This window comes from Thamnophis elegans, chromosome 17 (genome assembly GCF_009769535.1).
Source record: "Thamnophis elegans isolate rThaEle1 chromosome 17, rThaEle1.pri, whole genome shotgun sequence".
NCBI classification, from domain to species: domain Eukaryota; kingdom Metazoa; phylum Chordata; class Lepidosauria; order Squamata; family Colubridae; genus Thamnophis; species Thamnophis elegans.
Genome location: NC_045557.1, coordinates 8,380,162 through 8,406,145, shown reverse-complemented (window position 1 = coordinate 8,406,145; position 25,984 = coordinate 8,380,162). Strand labels below are relative to the sequence as shown.

The window sequence follows — 25,984 nt, the reverse complement described above, 5'->3', positions numbered from 1 at the left end:
GGGGGGGAGGGGGGGGAGAAGATTCCAGCATTTTAAACCTGGCAAGTCAGAAAAGCTGTGACCGCATTTAATAAGGCACAAGTTTATACAAAAGGCACTTGGATAAAAAGTTTGGGCCTTGCCAGAAACGTCAACGGGCATTTCTTCAGTCCGATATTGGTAATTCTTGAGTTATGACCACAATTGAGCCCCAAACTTCTGTTGTTAAGTGAAACGGACGTTCATTTTTACGGCCTTTCTGGCGACAGCTGTTTTGAGTGAATCCCTGCAGTTGTTTTAAGATAGTAACACAGTTGTTAAATCAATCTGTCTCTTGACGTCACTGGTCAGAAGGTTGCAAAAGGGGATCGTGTGACCCTGGCACCGTCGTAAAGACAAGTCAGTTGGCAAGCGTCTGAATTTTAGTCATGTGACCCTGTCACAACTATTGTAAAGGTGGGGGGAAAAACATCCTGTCACTTTTTTTTAGTGCTGTTGTAACTTTGGTCACTAAGTGAGCTGTCGTAAATCAAGGTCTACCTGTAGCTGATGGCCGCCTTATTAAAGGCAAGGAAATCCTGCAATTCTTTTTTTTTTTTAAAGTGGGGCAACTTGGGCCACCTGAGTAGGGAAAAGGTTTAAGTTTCTAAACTTAACAGTATTGAAAAATGGAACTCTGGGAAATCTGAGGCTTTAAAAAAAATGGAGAAATGCATTTTGATAGCAAAGCCTCTGCTAAATTGGAAGGGGGAAAAACACACAAAGGCATGTCACACTCCCTTATGTTCATACTGTCAGCTCCCTGAAGAGGCAGCATGTGGTTTTTCTTGGGGGGGGCATGAAACGTCCCCTCCAATTTGCAGTAGCCAAGCCCACCCCTCACCCCTGTTTTGAAGTCTGGCCCACCCCACCACGTTCCCCAAATATAGCTGGAAGCACGCATAGGCCTGAAGAGCGAGCCGCGAGTCTCGGACCAACGGACCGCCCGGAATCCTTTTACGAGTTGAGAAGCGAGTTCAAATCCAGGTCACCCATGGACGAAAAGCTGTCCTCGGTAAAGGTCCCCAAAAGGCCGTTGAGGAAGCTGTTGTTGGTCGAATGGGCGGTCCCCCCACCGTCCCCATTGCCGCCGGACTCCCCTCCCGCCCTCCGCTGGCTGACCAAGCGAGTGATGGATTCCGGGTAGGTCATCAGAGTCCCCTGGGTGTCCCCTGGCAGCGGCGCGGGGCCCGGGCCTTCGTTGAGCAGCTGCCGGAACTCGGTGGTGTTGATGCTATCCAGGCTGTTGTAGGTGGTGTCTTCCAAAAGGCCCACCAAGGGATCCCCGCCTTCAAAGTGGAGTTGCAGGAAGGCATCGGCGATGCTGTTTTCGGTGTCCATGGAGGAAGTTGGGGCCTGTGAGGAGACGCCCAGGCACGACAGATCCTCCATGTTCACAGTGCTGAAGTTGGAGGCAGCGGCAGTGGCCATGGGAGGCAGCGGGGTGGGGTGGCTGGAGCCAACGAAGAAGCCGGCAGAAGGCTGAGCCATGACTTGCGGCTTCTGAATTGGGCGCATGGGCGAGTGGCTGGATGCTCCCAAAAACCCTGGCACGGCTGGAGGGAAAATCAAAACATGGCTTAATAAAGGGACATGGCCAAAGGGAATGAGAAGCAAAGAGGTTTTCCCTAAAATTTAAGACTAGTTAGTTTTGTGGGTAAAACTAGTGGTTTTACCTTCAAGGAATATATACATACACATACTTTAGTCGGACCTCAAACAAACAGCAATTACAGCACAGAAGAAGGGAGAAAGACACCCCAGCAGGGCCTCTTTTTATTACAGACTCTTAAAGTGGTATCAGCCCCAAAACCTTGCTGACTCATTCCCAGCATTACATCATCATAGCAGCTGATCAGCTCTTTAAATCTTTACCAAGATCCTACATGGGCGATGGCTGAATCTTGCTCAGTGTGCCTAAAGCAGAGAAAAGAACCAATCTAGGAAACGAGGCCCGTTTATGCCTTTCCTCACCCAACAGAAAAAGAGAACTGGAACAAAGTGGGGAGAGAAAGAGAGAGAAATAAAAGAGAGATAGAGAATACAGAAGAACCAAATTGGAAGGTCTTCTAGTCCAACCCCCTGCTCAAACAAGAGAGACTGTAGCTTTTTAGACAAATGGCTGTCCAATTTCTTCTTAAAACCTCCAGAGATGGAGCATTTACATCTTCTGGAAGCAAAGCTGTTCCACTGGTTAATTGTTCTCACTGCTAAAAGGGAGTGGGGTTTGCCCTTTCCTGCACTCATATAAATTTCCTAAATAAATAAAAATAAATGATGCTGTAACCTAGATGGGTCATGAAAACCACCAAGCTCAGAGAGCACCAAGGGACCCACAGTTTCAACCCTTGAGCTATGAATATTCTCCTGTACAGTTGCATTAAAGGTAAAGGTTCCCCTCGCACATCTGTGCTAGTCGTTCCCAACTCTAGGGGGCGGTGCTCATCTCTCTTTCAAAGCCGAACAGCCAGCGCTGTCTGAAGACGTCTCCGTGGTCATGTGGCCGGCATGACTCAACGCCGAAGGCACACGGAACGCTGTTCCCTTCCCACCAAAGGTGGTCCCTATTTTTCTACTTGCATTTTTTACCTGCTTTCGAATTGCTAGGTTGGCAGAAGCTGGGACAAATCACGGGGGCTCACTCCGTTACGCGGCACTAGGGATTCGAACCGCTGACCTTTCTGATCAACCTGCTCAGCATCTTAGCCCCTGAGCCATCGCCGTCCCTGTTGCATTACTTGCATTACTTCAACCCCAAATGCAGGTGTAAAAAAACTCTTCCCAATCCTCTCCACTCTTGGCAGTGTCCAAAAATATTTGGGAATGAGGAAGGACTTACTGCTGGTGGTAGGCCGGGGTGCTCCGTGTTTTGGTACGGCCATGCGGCGTGGAGATTGTGCTTCCGTGGTCCCTACTGTTGAGGAAAGTAAACAACATAGAATTATGATTGGACTGTAACTGGGATGCCAAGGGGTGGGGAATGGGTTATTCTATATATCATTTGCTTTCACGCCTAAATAATCAGCCTTCGCTTTGCTACGCTTCTGATCATTTATAATTAGTAAAAGTACACTTGATTTCTATCAATGGAGTCTCGTGGTTTTCCTTTCCTAATTATCTAATGGAGGAGTGCTGAAAAGGTAACCCTGAATGTCAGCTTCAGAAATGCCCACTTTTTAAAAAGACTGTTATTTCAAAGAGCATGGTTGTTTTGAAGAAAAATGGGAGCGCTTTTTTTAAACCACTATTCTTTTGAATAGAAATAACATAACAACATAAACATAACAGAACATAAAAAAGATGTGGAGACTCTCGAAAGAGTGCAGAGAAGAGCAACAAACATGATTAGGGAACTGGAAATTAAAACATGTGAAGAACGGTTGCAGGAACTGGGTAGGTCTAGTTTAATGAAAAGAAGGACCAAGGGAGACATGATAGCAGTCTTCCAATATCTCAGGGGCTGCCCAAAAGAAGAGGGAGTCAAGCTATTCTTCAAGGCACCTGAGGGTAGAACAAGAAGCAATGGGTGGAAACTAATCAAGGAGAGAAGCAACTTAGAACTGAGGAGAAATTTCCTGACAGTGAGAACAATTAATCAGTGGAACAGAATTTGCCTCCAGAGGTTGTGAATGCCCCAACGCTGGAAGCCTTTAAGAAGAGGTTGGATAGCCATTTAGTCTGAAGTGATGAAGAAGACCTCCAAGATCCCTTCCAACTCTGTTATTATTCTATTCTATTCCATTTCATTCCATTATTACATAACATTAACAATAGAGTTGAAAGGGACCTTGGAGGTCCTCTAGACTTCTGGTTTTTCTTTGGGCTGAAAGTACAAACATCTGGAATTCTTCAAGGCTTCCATTTTTCTGTTTCCTTTTAGCTCCGTTTCTAAATCAGGGGTGTCCAGGTTTGGCCACCGTATAGATTCGTGGACTTCAAATCCCAGAATTCCCTAGCCAGCACCAGCATGCCCCCCCGATGATTGGCCCTAAATCACTCAGCAGGCTGGGGAATTCTGGGAGTTGAAGTCCAAAAGTCTTACAGTCAGTCGCCCTGTTCAAAAATCTTTATTTTAACCAAATGCCTTTTGACCACATTACTCCTGAAACAAACCGGTTTCCTCAAAGTCCCATCAATTTTAGGTAAAGGTAAAGGTTCCCCTTGCACATATGCGTTAGTTGCTCCTGACTCTAGGGGGTGCTGCTCATGTCCGTTTCAAAGCTGAAGAGCCAGCGCTGTCCAAAGACGTCTCCGGGGTCCTGTGGCTGGCATGACTCAATGCCAAAGGCGCACTGAACGCTGCCCTCTTCCCACCAAAGGTGGTCCCTATTTTTCTACTTGCATTTTTTACCTGCTTTCGAACTGCTATGTTGGCAGAAGCTGGGACAAGGAACGGGAGCTCACTCCTGTTACGCGGCGCTAGGGATTCGAACCGCCGACCTTTCTGATTGACAAGCTCAGCGTCTTAGCCACTGCATCCCATCCATTTTAATGTGACTTTATTTGCCAGACATACTAGACTAGGCCTGAGTTGATGGGCATTGTAGTCCAAAGCCCCTGAGGGATGCCCTGCTCACTTTGCCCAGCCGCAACTAAATGAAAGGGGACTCTTCCCCACTTCCCAGTTTAGCTCTTTCAAACGGGGTTAGCCCCCCCCCCTCTCTCCCCCATTGTTTTTTTAAAGTTTGCCACCTTTTTTACCTGCAAAAGGTGTTTTCTGTACGAAGGTTTTAAAAGTGCCCAGGGTTCGTTTGCGCTTCTCCTCGATTCGATGGAAATCGCCTGGCAAAGAGAGGAAGAAGAGGGGGGAAAGTCAATGGAGATAGATAAGATAGGCAATTTTTTAATAAATCATGTCTTTTATTATTTTTATAACTGACTTAAAAAGGATCCAATATTCCTTCTGCCTCCTTTTCTCCCTGCAATAACAATCCTGTGAGGTGGGTTGGACTCAGACTAGCTGGCCCAAGGTCACCCAGCTGGCTTCCATGCCAAAGGTAGGACTAGAACTCACTATCTCCTGGTGATTGGCCCTAAATCACTCAGCTGGCTTTTCAGACTTAAGGCAGGACTAGAACTCACCATCTCCTGGTGACTGGCCCCAAGCCAACAATCTGGCTTTCATGGGTAGGGCAGGACTAGAACTCACCGTCTCCTGGTGACTGGCCCAAAGTGACATATCCACAACTTTCATGTCAAAGATGGAACTAGAACTCACTATCTCCTGGTGATTGGCCCTAAATCACTCAGCTGGCTTTCAGACCGAAGGCAGGACTAGAACTCACCGTTTCCTGATGATTGGCCCAAAGTCACCCAGCCAGTTTTCATGCCTAAGAGGGGACTAGAACTCACAGTTTCCTGGTGATTGGCCAAAAGTGACTTCCCTCAGCTCTCATGGCTAAAATGGGACTAGAACTCACAGTCTCCTGGTGATTGGCCCAAAGGGACAGAGCTGACTTTCATGCCGAAGATGGAACTAGAATTCACAGCCTCTGGTTTCCCACCTGGTGTCATAATTACTAGGCCCAATTTATTTTTTATGGACAGAAAAGATTTCCCATTATTATCCTGCTCAAAGGATCAGCAGTTGCACCCATACGTGCTCGTCAATATGCCAAGAATATGCCAAAATAAAGCCCTGAATAGTGAGCCCAATTTACGCACTTCTCCTGTAATATTGGTATAATGTTTCCCAACCACCCACCCCGACTAAAGATTGAGATTTCTCCGATTTCCCCGACCGCAATTTTAACATTAAATGGATACCTTCATCCGGGAGGTAACGGAATTCCATGGAGCCACTGACTTCTTTGTCGGAGGGGCGGTGCAGCTGCATCTGAACCGTCACGGGTTCACGGATTGTCTGATCCGCGTAGGGTGGCGTCTTGAAGACAATGGCCACCTGGCGGTGTACATCGGCCTGCGAGAAGGACCCTTTTGCTTCCCAGGAATCCTTGAAAAAGCGGACTTCGATGTCCTCTGGAACAGAAGCAGAGATGTTGGGGAAGCCATCAAAGGAAGGACCATCAGATCATTAGTATTCGTTATACAGTATTATATTAACACACATGCTAAGAGTTAGACATTCTACTTCCCCTTCCCACCTGAAAAGAACTCTGTTCTAACTGCCAGTTGCCTTATACAAACATGTTCTGATGCTAAGGAATTAGACATTCTACTCCCCCTCCCCACCTGAAAAGAACTCTGTTTCAACTGCCAGTTGCCTTATACGAACATGTTCTGATGCTAAGGAATTAGACATTCTACTTCCCCTCCCCACCTGAAAAGAACTCTGTTCAAACTGCCTATTGACTTATACGAACACGCTCTGATGCTAAGGAGTTACACATTCTACATTAATTTTCAAGCTTTAAGTGTCAACTTATCAAGCCCGATTTCACCAGCTAGTAGATAAAACTAACATTCTGGAAATCCCAGAAGTCCTTTTTCCAAAGGCAACTGGGCTTTCTTTGTTTTTACTTGAAGATGTTTCGCTTCTCGTCCAAGAATCGGATCTGACTGAACGGTGGAGGACAGAAAGATTTAGGTTCCTTGCAGTCATCTGCTTGTTGGTACTCCCTCTGACAATTGTTGAGGCCACTTGGAGGCTTATTTGTGCCCTCAGAGTCACCAGAAGAGTGCAAACGAGCGTGGAAACTCCTTGGAAATGCTGAAAGGCGTTTTAGTGGGTTTACAAACACGGTCCTTTCACAGCAGTTCCAAGAAGATTCCATGCTCATTTGCAGTACTCAGGGCACAGATAAACCTCCAAGTGGCCTCAACGACTCTCTAAAAGGACGTAAAGGACCATCTGTCTGCAAGGAATATCAATCCTTCCGTCTGTCAGGCCGGCCGTCTTTGGCCTATTATTTTTTCTATGCTGTTTCATTAGTGGGGAATAGTAAGGAGCAGAATGTGTTGTCGTCATAATAAAACATTCTTTTCCAGAAACCTAAGGTCATCTTTTGCCTCCGCACCTGACCGGAACTAGATGGATGGAAATACCAGCGTGGCAGAGGAACATTGGACCATGTGATGGACTTGTGGGTGTGGGGAGAAAGGTTTTGAACTTTCAACTGGGGGGAAACCCCAGGAAGCTTTCAGATCCGGGCTTCCAGAGTTTGTACCAACATGTCTCTCTTATTGAATTGGAACTTTGATGAAAGCTATTGCCTTGGACTCTGATTTAATTCTGGATGATATTTGGAGCGCTGACATCGTCCTTCACCCTTCAGTCAGAACTGAAGCAGCTTCTTGGATGAGAAGCGAAACCTCTTCAAGAAGAAACAAAAGTCCAGTTGCTTTTGGAAAAAAAGCCCTTTAGGATCGGGGAAAATTTAAAAATTTCCCAGGGGTGTTTGGGGGGGGGGGGGAAAGGCCCTACCTTTCTGCACTTTGTCACAGAGGAGGAAGATTTCATCTCCCCCCAGGCAGGTCCCTGAATTGCGGTTGACGCGGCAAATTTTCAGCTCGGCTGTATTGGGCGCACCTACAGAACGGTGGAAGGAGAAACAAGACAAAACTCAGGATGGGTCATTCTTGACTTACGACCGTTTATTCGGCGGTGGTTCGAAGAGACACAATGGCACTGAAAAATGGGAGTTACGCCTGGTCCTCACTCTTACAATCCGCTATTGGATCAGTAACTCAATCTATTCCTCTAAACCAGGGGTGTCAAACTTGATTTCATTGAGGGCTGCGTCAGGGTTGGGTTTGACCCCAGCGGGGTCTGGGGGGGGCGTGATGGGTCTGGGGGTGTGGCCAGGATGGGCATGTCAGGGGCACCTGTGGTGGCCAAGTGCTAAGGCAGGACTTCCCTGAGACCCTCCCTCTCCTTCTAATCTTCCTTCCTTCCAGTTTCTGTCTCCTATCTTTCCTCTGTCGCTTCCTATCATTTCTCTTCCTTTTGTACTTCTTTCTCTTTCTCCTTCCTTCGTCTATCTTTCTTTCCTCTGTCCCTCCCTCCATTTCCCTTACTTTTTTACTTTTTCCTCCTTCCTTCCTTCATCTATCTTTCATTCCTCTGTCTCTTCCTCCATTTCCCTTCTCTTTCTCCTTCCTTCCTTCGTCTATCTTTCTTTCCTCTGTCCCTCCCTCCATTTCCCTTACTTTTTTACTTTTTCCTCCTTCCTTCCTTCATCTATCTTTCATTCCTCTGTCTCTTCCTCCATTTCCCTTTACTTCTCTTTCTCCTTCCTTCCTTCGTCTATCTTTCTTTCCTCTGTCCCTTCCTCCATTTCCCTTTCTTTTGTACTTTTTTCTTTCTCCTTCCTTTGTCTAACTTTCCTCTGTCCCTCCCTCCATTTCCCTTCCCTTTTTACTTCTTTCTCCTTCCTTCCTTTGTCTATCTTCGTCTATCTTTCTTTCCTCTGTCCCTCCCTCCATTTCCCTTCCTTTTTTACTTTTCTCCTTTCTTCCTTTGTCTATCTTCGTCTATCTTTCTTTTCTCTGTCCCTTCCTCCATTTCCCATTCTTTACTTCTTTCTCCTTCCTTCCTTCATCTATCTTTCTTTCCTCTATCCCTTCCTCCATTTCCCATTCTTTACTTCTTTCTCCTTTCTTCCTTCGTCTATCTTTTTTCCTCTATCTCTTCCTCCATTTCTCTTCCTTTACTTCTTTCTCTATCTCCTTCCTTCCTTTGTCTATCTTTCTGTCCTCTGTCCCTCCCTCCATTTCCCTTTCTTTTTCCTTCCTTCCTCTGTCTCCTATCATTCTTTCCAATCCCTCCCTCCATTTCCCTTTCTTTTTGACTTTTCCTTCTTTCTCTTTTTCCTTCCTTCCCTTCTCTCCTGTTTTCCTTCCCTCTTCCTTCCCCTTTCTTCTTCCTTCCCCTCTTTCCTTCTTTTTCCTTCCTTGCTCTCTTCCCATCTTTTCCTTTGTCTTCCCTCTTTCCCTTGCTCCTTTCCTGTCTCTTCCTGCATGCTCAAATGCGAAAAAGGGAAAACATTTCTCCTTTTGTTTTGCTTTTAATTCCTTTTCCTAGTCCTGGCTAGTCCTTTGCTAGCCCTGCCGAGCTCCGTTTCCGCTGGCAGAGGCACCGCGAGCCAGTCCCGATAATAACCCCAATTGGACTTTTTGAGCCCATGCGCTAAAACAAGCCCTCCCCAAAAACATTTTAATGCACGTGCAGCCGGTCCCCGACATTTCCTCTGGTTAGGGTTAGAGAGACAAGAGGTGGAAATCAAGTAAGACGGCAAGAGGAGTTCTGTCTTGCTCCAAGAGCCCCAAAATAATGCGTCCTCCCCGACAATAAGGCCAAACACTTATTTTGGCGTTCAAAAAATATAAGTCAGGGTCTTATTTTCAGGGGGGGAAACGGTAAACGTGCCCGAAACATGGATCCAGCCTGCGGGCCTCGAGTTTGACACCCCTACTCTAAACCAAGACTTCTGGCCATCACTCACGATTGTCGTAGATCGGTTGGGAGAACACCAGGGGCAGCTGAATCAAGTGCCCCGTGTTCGTATCCCGGATCCAGACCTGGAAACAGAGTCGAACCGCATTCAGGTCGTAATCTCCTTTGAGCGCCTCCATCGGTACTGCGGGAGGAAGAGAAAAAAGGAATGAAAACGTCAAGAACTGGAGGAGGATAAAATACGTAGAAATCATTGCGCAGATGAAAAATCGCAGGAAACTCATGTGGCACAGATAGCTGGAAAAAAAAATAGCAAGGGGACAAAATGAGAAGCGGCAAGATGTTGAGTAGGGAGTCAAACTATTCTCCAAGGCACCTGAAGGCAGGACAAGAAGCAATGGGTGGAAACTAATCAAGGAGAAAAGCAACTTAGAACTGAGGAGAAATTTCCTGACAGTGAGAACAATTAATCAGTGGAACAGAAGTTGCCTCCAGAAGTTGTGAATGCTCCAACACTGGAAGTCTTTAAGAAGATGTGGGCTAGCCATTTGTCTGAAGTGGTGTAGAGTTTCCTGCCTAGGCATGGGGTTGGACTAGAAGACCTCCAAGGTCCCTTCCAACTCTGTTATTCTATTGTATTGTATGTTCGTCATTACGGTGAGAAGCAGGCTATTCGCCCCCCTTACACAGGCGAAACTGCTCAAGAAATGAAGCTATTAAATGAACAAAAATATGACGATGCTAAAGCACGATTAGGATTACATGGTTGAAACATTTGGAAGGAGCAAATAGAAGCGTGACATCTTTTTCATAATCCAAATTGTGAAAAGTAGCGTACAGGGAAGCTGAGTTTATAATAATAATTGCACCTTGAGATAGAAAGCTCAGAAAACTATTGATATGAAACAATGTCCAATGTTTTCAAGCAGAATGAAAACTATGCAGCGTTTAAAAAAAGAAGACATCTAATTGTAGTGAAATTCTAGTTCATAATTCTAACTTAACCTTTTATTTGTGATTTATGAAAGAAATTACTTGCTGAATTACTTGAAAACGACAGCAGCAGACTAAGAGAAAATGGTTGAAAGAAGGAAAGAAGGAAAAGGATTTACTAGTGGAATAGAATGAAATTCAGTAAATATAGCCAACGGTATATAGCCAATATGATGGGAGGGAAATTAGATTAATACTATTAATGGTGGATAATTCACTAAGTGAAATGTTTACTATATAAAATTAAATTTGAGGAGATATGTGATTGAGAGTAAAACAGAATAAGAGAGGGAAATGGTACGTTAAATCTGATTAACTTGGAGAGGCAAATAAGGATCTTGTTTATACATTAAGAAATTAAAGTTAAGCTGGAAAATATGGAAAGAAAATAAGACTGAAATGCAAAATGAAAATATGATGTAAAATGAACTATGATGTAAAGGGAGGGGGGGGGGACACTTCATTTCAAGAAAAAAAAAATTACCGTGAGCCAAGATTGCTGCAAAGCAATTTCCCACATTTTTACGGCAATTACACACACACACAAACACACGCTCAGCCTTCCTTACCGTTGTACGGGTTGTTCCCGGTTTCGATCCGCTTGGCCACGGCCTTTTCCAGATCCCGTTTCCGCACGCACTGGATTCCCAGGTTCTGGAAGCTGGGGACAAAGGCAGGCGTGAATATCCCACTCGGGAAGGAAAAAAGAGGCCAAGAGGTGATGTTTTTCCGATTTCTACCTCCCAATTCCATCTCCTGGGACTCACCTGTGAATGGAGCGCTCTGGAGACAATTCGGCTTCGTAGTAGCCTTCTTTGCAGTCCTTGCCCACCAGGTCGTGGGGGTGAGGCCGATGGGGGGCTTCTTTGGTCACCAGGGAGATGCGGACCTTCCCCGGACCCTGGTAGTTGTGAATCTGAGGGGGGCAAAAGAGGGAAAGAGTTGGACACGGGCCAGCAAAACGTGTCTCAAGGTTGCATCTCCTCCTGTTACAACCTAGGCTTCCCAAGAGTGTGAAGCCAACTCCTCGTCCTGATAAAACCTCTTTTATTTAGGTTAGAGAGTATTCCTCTCCAGCATAGTTCCGGCTCACAGTCTTTCATGAGATTTCACAACTGCAGACCTTAATCAGGCTGGGAGAGCTGCCAGGCTGATATCTTTTAAACGCCACGCTGTAGCAGCAATTACTTGGCAAGTAGTCAAGAACAGATCTTCACCGTAATGAATTGAACTAATGGTCTCCTGCAAACTCCACCCCCCCTTTGCTCCTCTTTTATTTCCTCTGGGAGGGGCCATTCATTGTCCACCTGTGCCTTTACTCCCAAGTCGACCCCTGTTCTTTCGCTGTTCCCGTCTGGCAGCTCTGCGCATGCGCACACTGGGAAGAGGCTCCAGCTGTTCTTCTGCCCCACTGATCTCCGACTCAGCGTATAACTGTCAGCCCCCTCTTTGCCTCCGACACAGAGCCCGCCTCAGAGCCTTCCCCAGACTCCAGGACTTGCCCAGGTTCCTCCCCAACCTCCTCACTGTCTGAATCTGCCACTAGCTCCGCTGGCGGGCCACACCACCTCTCTGGGGAAAGAAAGGTTTGATTTCATGGGGGCGCATTCGCAAAATGGCTGCCCGCCAGCGCGAGCGTGTACAGATGTAAGTTTTCCACCCAGGGAGGCTGCCCAGGAAGTGTCCCTCATCCCTTTCTTCGTGGCTGGACGTGCTGTGACATCACACCAGGTTTTCCTTTGGCCCGGATGGGATGAAAAGGGACCTGGATTTTGAAAGCAACCTGGTGCAAAGGCTTCTGGGAAATGGAGTCTTTCTGGGCAGGGGAGGGGGAGGAGCCGGGAAGGCTGACCTTGATGGTGGGGTGGGTCTTGGTGGTGTCGGTGCTGCGTTCCCCCGGGATGGAGCCGGCCAGGCGGCCCTCGCACTGGTAACGGAAGCGCATCCCCCGCTGTTTGGGCTGCTCGATTATTTCCACCATGGGATTGCTGCTGGGGGTGGGTTCTTGAGGGCGGGAAGGAGGAAGGGAAGGAGGATAGGGAAAGGAGAAGGGAGAAGGAAAGGGAGCCCAGGAGGGACGGGAGGGACAGAAACAGAGATACAAGGAAGGGAGGGAGGGAGAAGGAAAGAAAAGAGATAAATGGAAAGGGAAAGAATTGAGAAAGTAGGGGGAAAGGGAGAGAGGAGGAAGGAAGGAAAGAGAAAGAAGCAAGGAAAAGAGAAAGAATGAAGATAGGAAAAGAGAAAAAGACGCAGGGAAAAGAAACAAGGAAGCAAGGAAAGAATGAGAAGGAAGAAAGGGAGGGAGGGAAGGAAGGGAAGGAGAGAAAGGAAGGAAGGAAGGAGGAAAGGAAGGAAAGAGCAAATGAAGTATTAATACTGTAGAAGACAACCCCTTTCCCAGGCCAACACACTGTCTGAATCGCTTAATAACTATACAGTGATTCACTTAGCAACCATGGGCAAAAAAGGTTGTAAAATCCAGTAAGGACCCTCTCAACCGTCTTACTCCAGCAACAGAAATGCCCTGTTCTGATTGTGGCCATGAAGTCAAGGTCTAATTTGCACTGTATTTTGAGCATGGCATTATATACCCCCCCATCAGATTGATCGATTTGAAGCCCACTGTATTCGATTTCCCCCATGTACAGCAGGAGGTAGATCCAATTTGGAGAGGGAGGGGGATTTCATTTCGTTGTACGATGTGCGATGACAATAAACTCAACTAAAAAATGAAACTAAATGAGAGAGAGAAAAAAATAAAGGAACAAACTTCCCCCCAGAGATTTAAAAAAAAAAGGCATTCAGTTTTTGTCAAGAGGCTTCGCCCAAGTGTCCACCTCCGGATGATACACAACGACACAACTTTCTTAACAGGCCAGGCCTCTGCTTGAAAAAACAACAACTGGGGATTTCCTAAATCCTAACTTTGAGCAATATGGGAATTTTCGCCTCTCTTTCTTGAATAACTGGTCATTAAATCACCAGCTCAAGGTTCAGGCTGCCCCGTGCTGTGAAGCTCTCTGTTTTGTTTTCATTGTTTGGAAGCCAAAGGAGGAGGGGGAAAAAAGGAAGTATTGAATCAGCCGGCGGAGATTTTTAAAAAAAGAAAGAAAACCACTCAAAAGCAATCTTGACAAAGGGAAATCCCCAAAACCTGCTGGATCTACGGCCATGAATGAGAGAGGCGGGAAAAAAAAAACACATTTCCTGGCAGGGAGATTTCCCCCACATTGGATGGGAGACCTTCGTCTCCGGAGCTTTAGAATCCAAATATTGGATATGTAGAGATTCTCCGTCATCCAAGGTCCTGGTTGTCTCAAGGGGGCTTTTTTTCAGGAGGGCAATTGGACTTCATTTTTTCTTGTGAAGATGTTTCGCTTCTCCTCCAAGAAGCTTCTTCTGCTCTGGCTGGATGGTGGGGAAGGGAAGGATTGATCATCCTTGCAGACAGCTGGTCATTTGCATCCTTTTAAGAGGGTCGTTGAGGCCACTTGGAGGTTTATCTCTGTCCTCAGGGTCACCTGAGTGGTGCAAATGGTTCCTGTAGTCTGCATTTTTTCCCTCTGGGAATCCATTCCTACTCCCACACCGTTCCAAAGGTGTCCATCCCAAATTGTGTAGCTAAAAGTCTATAGAAATTCTCAGCCATCCAGGTCATGGTTGTCCCAAGGGTGCTTTTCTTGTTTCCCCGCCCCCCTTTTGAATACGTTTCTCTTCTCATCCAAGAAGCTTTTTCAGCTCTGACTGGATCGTGGGGAAGGGAAGGAGCTGAAGAAGCTTCAGAGCTGAAGAAGATTCTTGGATGAGAAGAGAAACGTATTCAAAAGGGGAAAAAAACCAAGAAAGTCCAGTGGCCTCTTGAAAAAAGCACCTTTGGGACCTTGGATGATGGAGAATGTCCACAGACCTTTAGCTATATAATTTGGGATGGACACCCTTTGAATGGGGTGGAAGTAGGAATGGATTTCCAGAGGGGAAAAAAATTGCAAGAACCTACAGGAACCATTTCCACCACTCAGGTGACTCTGAGGACAGAGATAAACCTCCAAGTTGCCTCAATGACCCTCTAAAAGGATGCAAATGACCAGCTGTCTGCAAGGAGGATCAATCCTTCCCTTCCCCACCATCCAGTCAGAGCAGAAGAAGCTTCTTGGAGGAGAAGCAAAAGGTCTTTAAAGAAGACACAAATAAACCTCCGAGTGGCCTCAACAACCCTCTAAAAGGATGCAAATGACCAGCTGTCTGGTCAGAGCTGATGAAGCTTCTTGGATGAGAAGCAAAACGCCTTGAAAAGAAAAAACAAGAAACGCCAGTCACCTCCTGAAAAAAAAAACACCTTTGGGAAAGAGGATGGATTAAACCATGCCTGAAAAATGGTTGAATTGGTGGCTGAATTATATATAATTGATATATATATATATATATATATATAATAAAAATAACTAATATGATTAAAGGCCTGGAGATTAAAACCCATGAAGAACAGGAATTGGGTTTGGCTTGTCTGAAAAAAAGGACTAGGGGGGGACATGATAGCAGTATTCCAGTATTTGAGGGGCTGCCCCAAAGAAGAGGGGCTCAACTTATTTTCCAAAGCACCTGAAGGCAGGACAAGAAGCAACAGAGGGAAACTAATCAAGGAGAGGAGCAACCTGGAATTAAGGGGAAACTTCCTAACAGTGAGGACAATTAACCAGTGGAACGGCTTGCCACCAGAAATCGTGGGCGCTCCATCACTGGAGGTTTTTAAGAAGAGCCAGGACAGTCACCTATCTGAAATGGTCTAAGATTTCTTGCTTGAGCAGGGGGCTGGACTAGAAGACCTCCAAGGTCCCTTCCAGCTCTACTCCTATTCTAATAGGCATTATTTGGAGAAAGATGTTTTTTAAGAGAACTTACCATGAAGGCTCCAGCTCGGTGGGAAAAGCAAAGGAAGAATATCTGAAAGAAAAAGGGGGAAAATAGTGTTTGTTTCCATGTTTGGTTTTGCCACGCTTTGTTTAAACCATCATTGGTTGAATTTAAGCCAGTATTCCTGGGTTTGCGAGTCCCGAGCCATTACGGTTTGTGTTAAGTATGAAAGCTTTCCATGATTCCAGAGAGGGGAATCTCTCTGCTGGATTTCAAAAAGTTTGAGGTGAAACAAGCCCTGTGCCGAAATTTTTTTAAAAATGTATCAGAATGCTAGTCCTCATGGTTAAAAGTAGCTGGCTTAAATATGGAAGGCAGGAACGACTTTTACCAAGACAAATGTTCGTTCTATTATTTATTTATTTTCACAGATAGCAACAATTGGGGTGTTTTGTCAGAATGTTTGCAGAAAAAAAAATCAGGTTTTTTTTTTGCCTTTTGGGCATAAAATCCATTCACTCTGGCCCTCCATAGTAGGGCTCAACTTACAACCAAACATAAACTGTTTGAAGTATATATATATTTATTTATAAGCCGATAAACCGGCGTTGCCCAGGTATTTATTGATAGGGGGGAAATGTCCAGACCAAACATAATTTCTAATGTTGGATTTTCCCCGCTTACCAGAGGGAGCCCCCTTGTGGAGTACTGTGGAGTCATTACCATGGCAACTCCACTGCGCTTTTAAGCCATTTTAAGGCACAACAGGCTGCATCTTAACAGAACAAACATCCCGAGGAGTTTTAGGGGTGTCTTACCCCACCCCAATATTTGTTTCCAGAGAGTAAGTCATTCCAGAGTTATGCTGGAACACACACAGACAGACATACACAGATGTTTTCATTCATATATATATATATATATATATATATATATATATATATATATATATATATATATATATATATGTGTGTGAAGTCAGTGAAATAAAGACAGCATGGCCTGTGTAGCAACAGCAGTGATTCACTTAACGACTGTGGCAAAAAGGTTGCCAAACAAGGCACTCTGCCTTGCTTAGCGATGGGCATTTTGGGTTCATTGGTGGTCGTACGTCGAGGATCCACCTGTTCAGATCACACAGCGTCGAATCCAAGACGCCAAAGAAGGAAATTTTGAAAAGAGAAGCAGAAACGTCTGTGCTGTGCCCAAAAAGAGGAAGTTGACGATGAAAACTTCACGTCCAAATAGTCCCAATAGTTTAAGAGCCAAGGTGGCGCAGTGGTTAAATGCAGCACTGCAGGCTACTGCTAGATCAGCAGGTCAGCGGTTCAAATCTCACCGGCTCAGGGTTGACTCAGCCTTCCATCCTTCCGAGGTGGGTAAAATGAGGACCCAGATTGTTGGGGGCAATATGCTGACTCTCTGTAAACCGCTTAGAGAGGGCTGAAAGGCCTATGAAGCGGTATATAAGTCCACTGCTATTGCTATAGTTCACAGACTTCTTAAAAGTCTTTAAAAATGGGGTGTTTTTTTTCTTCCTCCAATTGAGGCTTTGCTGCTCCAATTATACTTTTGAGGTTTGCTTTTTATTTAGTCACTTCTGAAGACATTTCGAGGTCTAGATCACCTGCGGTTTTCTCTTAGATCAGGGTTTCTCAAACTTTAAGATGAGTGGACTTCGATTCCCAGAATTCTGGAGGATTCCCAGAATCCTGGGAGTTGAAGTCCACCCATCTTAAAACATGCAGACTGGAGAATTCTGGGACTTGAAGTCCAGACATCTTAAAAGCTTTGGGATTGAGAAGTACTGGTTCAGAAGAATGAGGAGGTGGCTGTAATTTGGAGCTGCAATGGGGGGGGGAGATATTCTGCTTAGATTTTGCACCCCAATGCGGTATCCAAACATGTGAGTTTGTTAAATAATGAGAATAGGATGCTGTCAAAATGTTTGGTTCTGTCAAAATGCAGATTCCAGAATTAAAGCCAATTTCAGCTCCGCTATGCCACTCTTTTTGAGTTTCATTCTTTGGCAAAGGAAACACGGAGGAATTTCAGGTCTCTTTGCAAGCAAATCGGGGAAGAGAATCGGTGGCCTTTTCGCTTTTTAATCAAGCGGTGTTAAATGCAGGTCAAATATATGGGATCTCTGTTGCAGTATTCTTCCTTTTTTATCATTTTGAAAGCCGACTTCTGTTTTTTCCTACTTCTTTTTAGCAATGGGGAAAGAGTGACCCAAGGGGTCATGACCTATGGAGACCTTGTCCTCTAGGTATTGGGAATCCTGGAAACTGAAACCCCAACCTGGTTTGAAGTCACCAACTTCCAAAACAAACTAGGGGATTGTTGACATCTTAATTTTGAACAACAAATGGGCTTTTTCTCCCAACTCCACCATCCTTTCTGGTTCCCCATGGCCTAACCCAAGTTTAAATTTCCGCATGCACACTTTTTAAAAATCCCAGTTTACAATTTTAAACCTAGTTTAAAATATTAATTCTACTTTAAATTTTAATCCTGGTTTATAATGGCAGCAGGCCTTGCTAGTTTTAATCCTAGTTTAAATTTGGATCCGTTTAAATGTAATCCTAGTTTATAATGGCAGCATGCACCTAATATAATCCTAAATTTTAATCCTAGTTTATAATGGTAGCATGCACTGCCACCTTTAATCCTAGTTTAAATTTTAATCCTTGTTTAAATCTAAATTTTACCTTAAAATGTAATCCTAGTTTATAATGGCAGCATGCACTGCTGGCGTTAATCCTAGTTCAAATTTTAACCCTAGTTTAAATTTTAATCCTAGTTTAAATGTTAACCCTAGTTAAATGGCAGCACGTACTGCTAGTTTTAATCCTAATTTATGTTTCTTCCTACTTTAAATGGCAACGCCCATTCCCGTAACTCCTTTGAGTTTTGAAGTTTCAGGAGACATTGTCTCCACTGGGCTGTGAAGCCGCTGAGGACTAGAAAACTGGTTCCAGCCAATGAACTTTGCGGAGCTGAATGGCACTCCTGGCTGGGCTATATATATATTCCACATTCCTTAGATTTCGCAATCACAGGTAGCAGATTCACACCCCGCCACAACAAACAATTAGCCTCTTAGAGCAGCCAAGCTCTGCGGTTGTAAAATGTTAGTACAAATTTGGTGGCGGTGATTGGGAGAATAGCGTGACTTTAGGCCAAAGCCTTGAGGACTAGAAACTGGGTCCAGTCAACGATTGGTGCAAACCTGAAGGGGCTTTTTTACACATTTCTAAGACTTTCTAACACAGTCTGCTTCACCTAAATAAATAAATAAATAAATAAATAAATAAATAAATAAATAAATAAATAACCTGCAGGCCACAAACACAACATACTGCAAATCACACACAGACACAGACACAGACACACCTCTTATACTTTTAGAATCTGGCAGCAGATTCAGATAGTGAGGAGGGTTGGGGAGGAACCTGGGCCAGTCCTGGAGTCTGAGGAAGGCTCGGAGGAGGGCTCTGTGTCGGAGGCAGAGAGGGGGCCAGAGCCATCCGACAGTTATCAGCTGCCTTCGGAGTCGGACATCAGGGAGGCAGAAGAACAGCTGGAGCCAGTTCCCAGTGTGCGCATGCACAGAGTTGCCAGACGAAGGGAACAGCGAAAGAACAGGGGTCGACTTGGGAGGAAGGCCCCAGGTGGTCAGTGAATGGCCCCTCCCAGAGGAAATAAAAGAGGAGCGAAAGGGGAGTGGAGCTTGCAGGAGACAATTAGTTTGCTTCATTGGTTCATGACTCTCCGAGACTCCTGGCCAGGTTTTGCAGAGATCGGCCTGGCAGCTCTCCAAGCCAGATGAGGTCTGTGACCATAAATCCTCCCTTGAAAGACTTTGCTGGATATGAAGGAGCAGAATTCAAAGTCAATTAAAAAGGGGGTTTGTTTAGTGACCGTACAGAGTTAGCACGGTACGGTCCCTGTGTAAAAATATTTCCTGTTTCATCTCTCTGGTGTTTTTCTGAAAATGTGGCTTTCTCTGTTTGTCTGAAGTTGTGTAGGGTTTCCTGCCTAAGCAGGGGGTTGGACTAGAAGACCTCCAAGGTCCCTTCCAACTCTGTTATTCTATTCTATTCTATTCTACTCTATTCTGTTATTCATTATTCTATTCCATTCCATTCCATTTCTCCTAATTCTATTCTCTATTCTATTCTATTTCTCCTATTCTATTCTATCCCATTCCCTATTCTATTCTGTTCTATTCTTGCTGGACTTTTTTTAAGGCAAAGATTTATTGCATACCTGTGACTTCGATATTACTTAGTTACCAATTTGTTTTATTTCCTGCCTCACCCTATTATTGATGGAAAAGCTGGATAGATGAATATCTTTTTATTACAGTCACCAGTTTAACTTTTATCTGGGCTTGGACAAAAAACATGTTTTAATCTAGAATTAAAATCCCTTTTAATCTCTTCCCGTCTGAGGAATGCACCCCATACCATTTAAACTCCTTGATATTATTGAATTTTAGCTCGGAATTGTTGAGAGTTGAAATAAAAGTTTATTATTATGGCAGCATGATAATTAAACATAGATTTGAGCTGGCAATTGTAGAGTCAACGTTACAGAATGAATTAAGTAATCCTGAATGCTGGCTGATAGAAATTTGTAGAAAAACAGGGCAAGTTTACTACTGTAATTTTATATTATTACTTTATTATTTATATTATTACTTTCATTACATTTTAATCATGATTTTTATCAAATTATATCTTAACTAAGGTATCCAGAATCATTGAGAATTCAGGATGAATTGACTTCTTAATGAACTAAACAAATACGTTCCAACTTCTTTAGCCAAAGTCAAAAATCACTGAGATCGGTTAACACAAAGTATAAAGTCACAACCTTCATCCATCACAGGAGGAATAGAACCTCCAAGGCCAGCAACAGTCTATCTGTGGCAGAAAAGGGCACAGGTGCGTTACAGGTCTGCTTCCTGTTCAAGTCATAATCATCGCCACCCCAAAAAATATAAATAAATCAGAAAATTCTCTTTTGGTTTCTTCCTCTTATTTTTTTAAAAAGATATATTTTCTATATTTTTATCCAGGCAAGCTCCAAAGGACTCAGAACACAATACAACATATCACACACACACCTTTATTTATACAAGATTTACTTATACATTATTTACAGGTAATCCTCGATTTACAACCACAACCGAGGCCAAAATTTCTGTTGCTAAGTGAGACAGTGGAGTTTTTGCCTCATTTTACGACCTTTCTCGGCACAGCTGTTAAGGGAATCACTGCAGTCGTTAAGTGAGCAACACCATAGTTAAGTGAATCCGGCCTCCCCATTTGTCCGAAGGTCGCAAAAGGGGACCACAGGACCCCGGGACGCTGTGACCGTCGTAAATATGAGTCAATTGCCAAGAGTCCTAATTTTGATCATGTGATTGTGGGGATGCAGCCATAAGTGTGGAAAAGTCAGGTTTTTCAGTGTTATTGTAACTTTGAAGTGTCACTGAATAAAACTATTGTATATTGAGGTCTACTTGGATTTGTGTATCAAAATTTATATGCCACCCATCTCACTATCAAACGGTTCTGGGCTATTATCATAAAATAACAATATAAAGCAATTAGAACAGTGTTTCTCAACCTTGGCAATCTGGACTTCAACTCCCAGAATTCCCCAGCCAGCGAATGCATTAAGATTAAAAACATTCTAAAGATACATAAATACACACACACAGAGTATGTACACATATATACTATGAATGCACATACAGGTAAGCCCTTAACTTACAATGGCACATATAGTGACCGGTGAAAGTTACAACAGCACTGAAAAAAATGTGACTTATGACCGTTTTTCACACTTACGACTTTTCCAGCATTCCCCCCCCCGATCATGTGATCAAAATTCAGACGTTTGGCAACTGATTCACAGTTGCGGATGGTGGCAGTGTGCCCAGGGTCATTGCGATCCCCGGATTCACTTAATAGCTGGGTTAACTAACTTCTCAACCTGCAGCGATTCACTTAACGACTGGAGCAAAAAAAGTTGTGAAATGGGTCAAAGCTCACTTAAGAAACGTCCCACTGAACAACATAAACATTGGGCTCGATTGTGGTCGTAAGTGGAGGACAACCTGTTATCGATAAGATATAAATGGAAAAATAATATGAAATCAGAACACAGGACCTCACGGAATAATGAAATTCCTAAACAAAATCAGGAATACAAAAACATGTTTCAGCCACATGCTTTCATTAACTCACCAACTGATAACCCGGCACTTCCCGGATATTTATTTATCCCAACCCTCCTCCCATGAATTTCTAATGTTGGATTTCCCCTCTTAGCAGAGGGAAACGCCTTGTGGAGTGCTGTGAAGTTACCATGGCAACCCTGAGCACTGTACAATAGAAGCCATTTTACAGCAGTACGGTAGAAGCCGTTTTAAGGCACAACAGGCTGTATCTTAACAGAACACCACCACCCCCGAAGCGTGTTAGGGGTGTCTTACCCCCACAGTATTTTTCTCCAGAGAGTTAAGTCATCTGTCTACCAAGTTTGGTTGAAATTGCTTGAGGCATTCCAGAGTTATGCTGGAACATACATACGCACACACATATACACAGACAGCTGTTTCAGAGAGATTTGCCACTTCTAAAGGGCTAGCAGCCTAAAGCCAATTCAAACAGCACAAAAATACAATTTAAATTCCACCACCACCAAAGTGAGAAAACCCAAGAGATTCAAACAAGGAAATAGCCAAATCCCCCGTAAAGTCAGAATCTTTGAAAATGCAAACTGCCAGGTGATTTTCTGAAAAAGGCCACACATCTGGTGCATTTTAAAAGGCAGTCACTAAAGTGTGTTAAGCAAGGAGGCATGTGTTGTTTTGTGTGTGTGTGTGTATGCGTGCGTGTGAGTCACTTAAGCCTGATTTTTTAGGATATTGTTATTTAACTTTCCTTTTTTCACGTGCTGCTTTTCAAAAAGGCAGTAAAGACAAGCGAGCATTGGAAAACCATCTTCTAGGAAACAGCCGGGTGTGGAATGGACAATTCCCAGAATTCCTAGCTGTTTCCCCCCCCATTTTTTCTAGGAATTCTGGGATTTGCAGTTTTGCAATGCTTCAAAAGCATAAAGAAACCCAGCCAGGTTAGGATAGGGAGAAGCAATTGAAAAGGTCAGGGTGAGCCAAGAGACCCCTCCAGATGGTCTCATGGGGTCCCTGCCCGGTCTTTCTTTACATCCCAACCTCCCCTTCTCTCCCAAACAAAAAGCTGAGAACACATTTTCTTCCAGTCTTGTAAATAAAAACAATAAAAATAAAAGAGAGGACATAACCAATTTTGTTGTATTTAGGTACAATGACAATAAAGATTATACTTATACTTATTTCCTACTGAAATGGAGGGAGCATATTTTTTTCCTAGAGAATTCAAGTAGTCCTCGAATTACACCTGCTTGTTTAGCGACCCTTTGAAGTTATGACCACCCTGAAAAAACCCAGACCTCACACTTACGACCGGCGCAGCATTTCTCACAGTTCTTGATTAAAGTTTGGGCAGCTGTATTTATAACAGCTGCAGCACCCCAGGGTCCTGAGATCGGCCCCCGCAGCCCGATTTGACAACAACAGGAAGGGGGGAATGCCAGATTCACTTAAGGACCGGCACGATTCGCTTAACACCAGCAGTACAACTGTGGCCAACAAAAGGGCTGTAAAATCGAGCATGACTCGGTTGCCAAACTCCCTCGCTCAGCAACAGGGAAGCAAAAAGGAGGGATATGTGGGGGGGAGAAAAAGGATAACAGGGAGAAAGTGACAAGGGGCCATTTGGGGTTTTTTTTTGGGGGGGGGGGGAGATCCCTAAATAAATAAATGAAAGCAGAGGCCAGCAACTAAACTTTCGGAGTGGTGGAAACTCTTAACAAGGCCTCATCAACCCAGACTGCAAAAGGGGCAACTGTTTTCTTGGTGTGTATGTGTGTGCATGTGTGATCTGATGCCCCTCCATAAAGGGAGGGTGGAAAAGGGGGAGCTAAAACGAGATGGGGTGGGTCCCCTCCCCTGCCATCACAGTTACCCCTTTCTTGGGGGCGTCTGATAACCGCAATCAAGAGAGGGGAGAAAAGGGGGGCTAAAAGGAGAAGGGGGTCCCCTCCACTGCAGCCCCTTTCTTGGGGTGGGGGCGTCTGATACCCCCAATCAAGAGAGAAAAGGGGGACTAAAAGGAGAAGGGGTCCCCACCCCTGCCGCCACAGGTGCCCTTTTCTTGGGAGGGTAGCATCTGATACCCCCAATCAAGGGGTGTGTGTGTAAAAGCAGAAGAGGGTCCCCTCCACTGCAGCCCCTTTCTGGGCATGGGGGGGTGTTGTGTGGTTCCCATCCCCTTAATCAAGGGAGGGGAGAAAAGGGGGGGCCTCAAAGAGACGTGGGGGGGGTTCCACAGATGCCTGGCAGGAGGGGCAGAACCCCAAAGGAAGGGATGGGAAGGGGAAAGAGAGAGGAGGGCAGCTCCTTTCTTGAGGGGGCGTCTGAACCCCCCCCCAATCAAGGGAGGGGAGAAAAGGGGGGCCTCAAAGGAGACGTATGGGGGGGTTACCACAGGTGCAGAACCCCAAAGGAAGGGAGGGGGACCTTGAGGGGGGAGGGCAGACGTCCCCCCATCAAGGGGAGAAAGGGGGGGCTCAAAGGAGAAGGGGGAGGGGCAGAACCCCAAAGGAAGGGATGGGAAGGGGAAAGAGAGGGGAGGGCAGCTCCTTTCTTGAGGGGGTGTCTGAACCCCCCAATCAAGGGAGGGGAGAAAAGGGGGGCCTCAAAGGAGACGTATGGGGGGGTTACCACAGGTGCAGAACCCCAAAGGAAGGGAGGGTGACATTGAGGGGGGAGGGCAGATGCCCCCCCATCAAGGGGAGAAAGGGGGGGGCTCAAAGGAGAAGGGGGAGGGGCAGAACCCCAAAGGAAGGGATGGGAAGGGGAAAGAGAGGGGAGGGCAGCTCCTTTCTTGAGGGGGTGTCTGAATCAAGGGAGGGGAGAAAAGCGGGGCCTCAAAGGAGACGTATGGGGGGGTTCCCACAGGTGCAGAACCCCAAAGGAAGGGAGGGGGGCATTGAGGGGCGAGGGCAGAGCCCCCCCCATCAAGGGGAGAAAGGGGGGCTCAAAGGAGAAGGGGCAGAACCCCAAAGGAAGGGAGGGTGACATTGAGGGGGGAGGGCAGAGCCCCCCCATCAAGGGGAGAAAGGGGGGGCTCAAAGGAGAAGGGGGAGGGACAGAACCCCAAAGGAAGGGAGGGTGACATTGAGGGGGGAGGGCAGATGCCCCCCCATCAAGGGGAGAAAGGGGGGGCTCAAAGGAGAAGGGGGAGGGGCAGAACCCCAAAGGAAGGGATGGGAAGGGGAAAGAGAGGGGAGGGCAGCTCCTTTCTTGAGGGGGTGTCTGAATCAAGGGAGGGGAGAAAAGCGGGGCCTCAAAGGAGACGTATGGGGGGGTTCCCACAGGTGCAGAACCCCAAAGGAAGGGAGGGGGGCATTGAGGGGCGAGGGCAGAGCCCCCCCCATCAAGGGGAGAAAGGGGGGCTCAAAGGAGAAGGGGCAGAACCCCAAAGGAAGGGAGGGTGACATTGAGGGGGGAGGGCAGAGCCCCCCCATCAAGGGGAGAAAGGGGGGGCTCAAAGGAGAAGGGGGAGGGACAGAACCCCAAAGGAAGGGAGGGGGGCATTGAGGGGGGAGGGCAGACGCCCCCACCATCAAGGGGAGGAGGGGGGGCTCAAAGGAGAAGGGGGAGGGGCAGAGCCCCAAAGGGAGGAAGGGGGCGGGGACAGTGGGGGAGGGGAGGAGCCAAGGCCCCCTCACCTTCCATGGTGGTCGCAGGCAGCGCAGAGGCCATCTGGGGCAGGGGGTCTCCCATGGCGGGCCAGGGAGGGGCCCAGAGGCCTGGCACAAGCCACGCAGCAGCGGCTCCCAAGGCCCGGAGCCCCCGCTCGACGCCTCCACAAAGCTCCGGGGAGCCGGCCAGGGGTCTTTTCCCGCCCCCGCTTCTCTCTCTCCCTCTCGGCCGGCGGCGGGAAAGGGGCGAGAGCGGAGGCCGCGGCCGAGGCGGCGACGGAAGCTTCGCGGCGACAATGTAGCCAGCCCGAAGGAAACACCCTGGGCCACGTGACCACGGCGCCTGCTGGGAAAGCCCCGCCCCGGCGCTCCGACCACGCCCCCTCATGCAAATCGCGGGGGGCGGAGGGGCGGGGCGCGAGCTTCAAAGCGGGAGACCAATGGTCATCGTAAACAGTCATTGTAAATAAATAAAAATAATAAAATAATGAGGTCAGTGATACCTGTGATGGATTTTTTAATGTTCAGTTGATTTTCATGTTTAATGTATGAAAGAGATAATGATGATGATGATGATGATAATGATAACAATAATAATAATGTTCAGTTGACTGAGTTTCATGTTTAATGAATAAAGTAAATAACAACAACAATAATAATAATAATTAATTATTAGTATTTATTAATTGATATTTTCTAATATTATTATATTATAGTATAATAATACTATCATTATTATTAATTATTAATTAATATTATTAATCCACTGGTCATTATGTAAAAAAATATGATTTACCTGTATCCAGAAAGTCATGGAAACATAAAGTGGAAAACGTTATAGAAAGTGAGAAGGTGAAGATCTTGTGGGACTTTCGAATACAGATGGATCATCATTTGGAAGACAATACGCCAGATATCACGGTTGTAGAGGGGCGAAGT

The 25,984-nt window shown here is 45.7% G+C and overlaps 1 protein-coding gene across 1 annotated transcript; it reads right to left on the bottom strand.

Moving 5' to 3' along the window:
• On the bottom strand, window positions 1–25,389 carry RELA (RELA proto-oncogene, NF-kB subunit). The gene is made up of 11 exons (XM_032234035.1): window positions 25,073–25,389; window positions 15,269–15,310; window positions 12,219–12,370; window positions 11,134–11,282; window positions 10,936–11,027; window positions 9,423–9,557; window positions 7,403–7,507; window positions 5,785–5,997; window positions 4,720–4,800; window positions 2,858–2,932; window positions 1–1,574 (listed from the first exon to the last, which is right to left on the bottom strand). The coding sequence occupies exons 1-11, from the start codon at window positions 25,125–25,127 to the stop codon at window positions 976–978; spliced, it is 1,698 nt and encodes a 565-aa protein (XP_032089926.1). The 5' UTR covers window positions 25,128–25,389; the 3' UTR covers window positions 1–975.
• Between the last annotated feature and the right edge of the window lie 595 nt (window positions 25,390–25,984).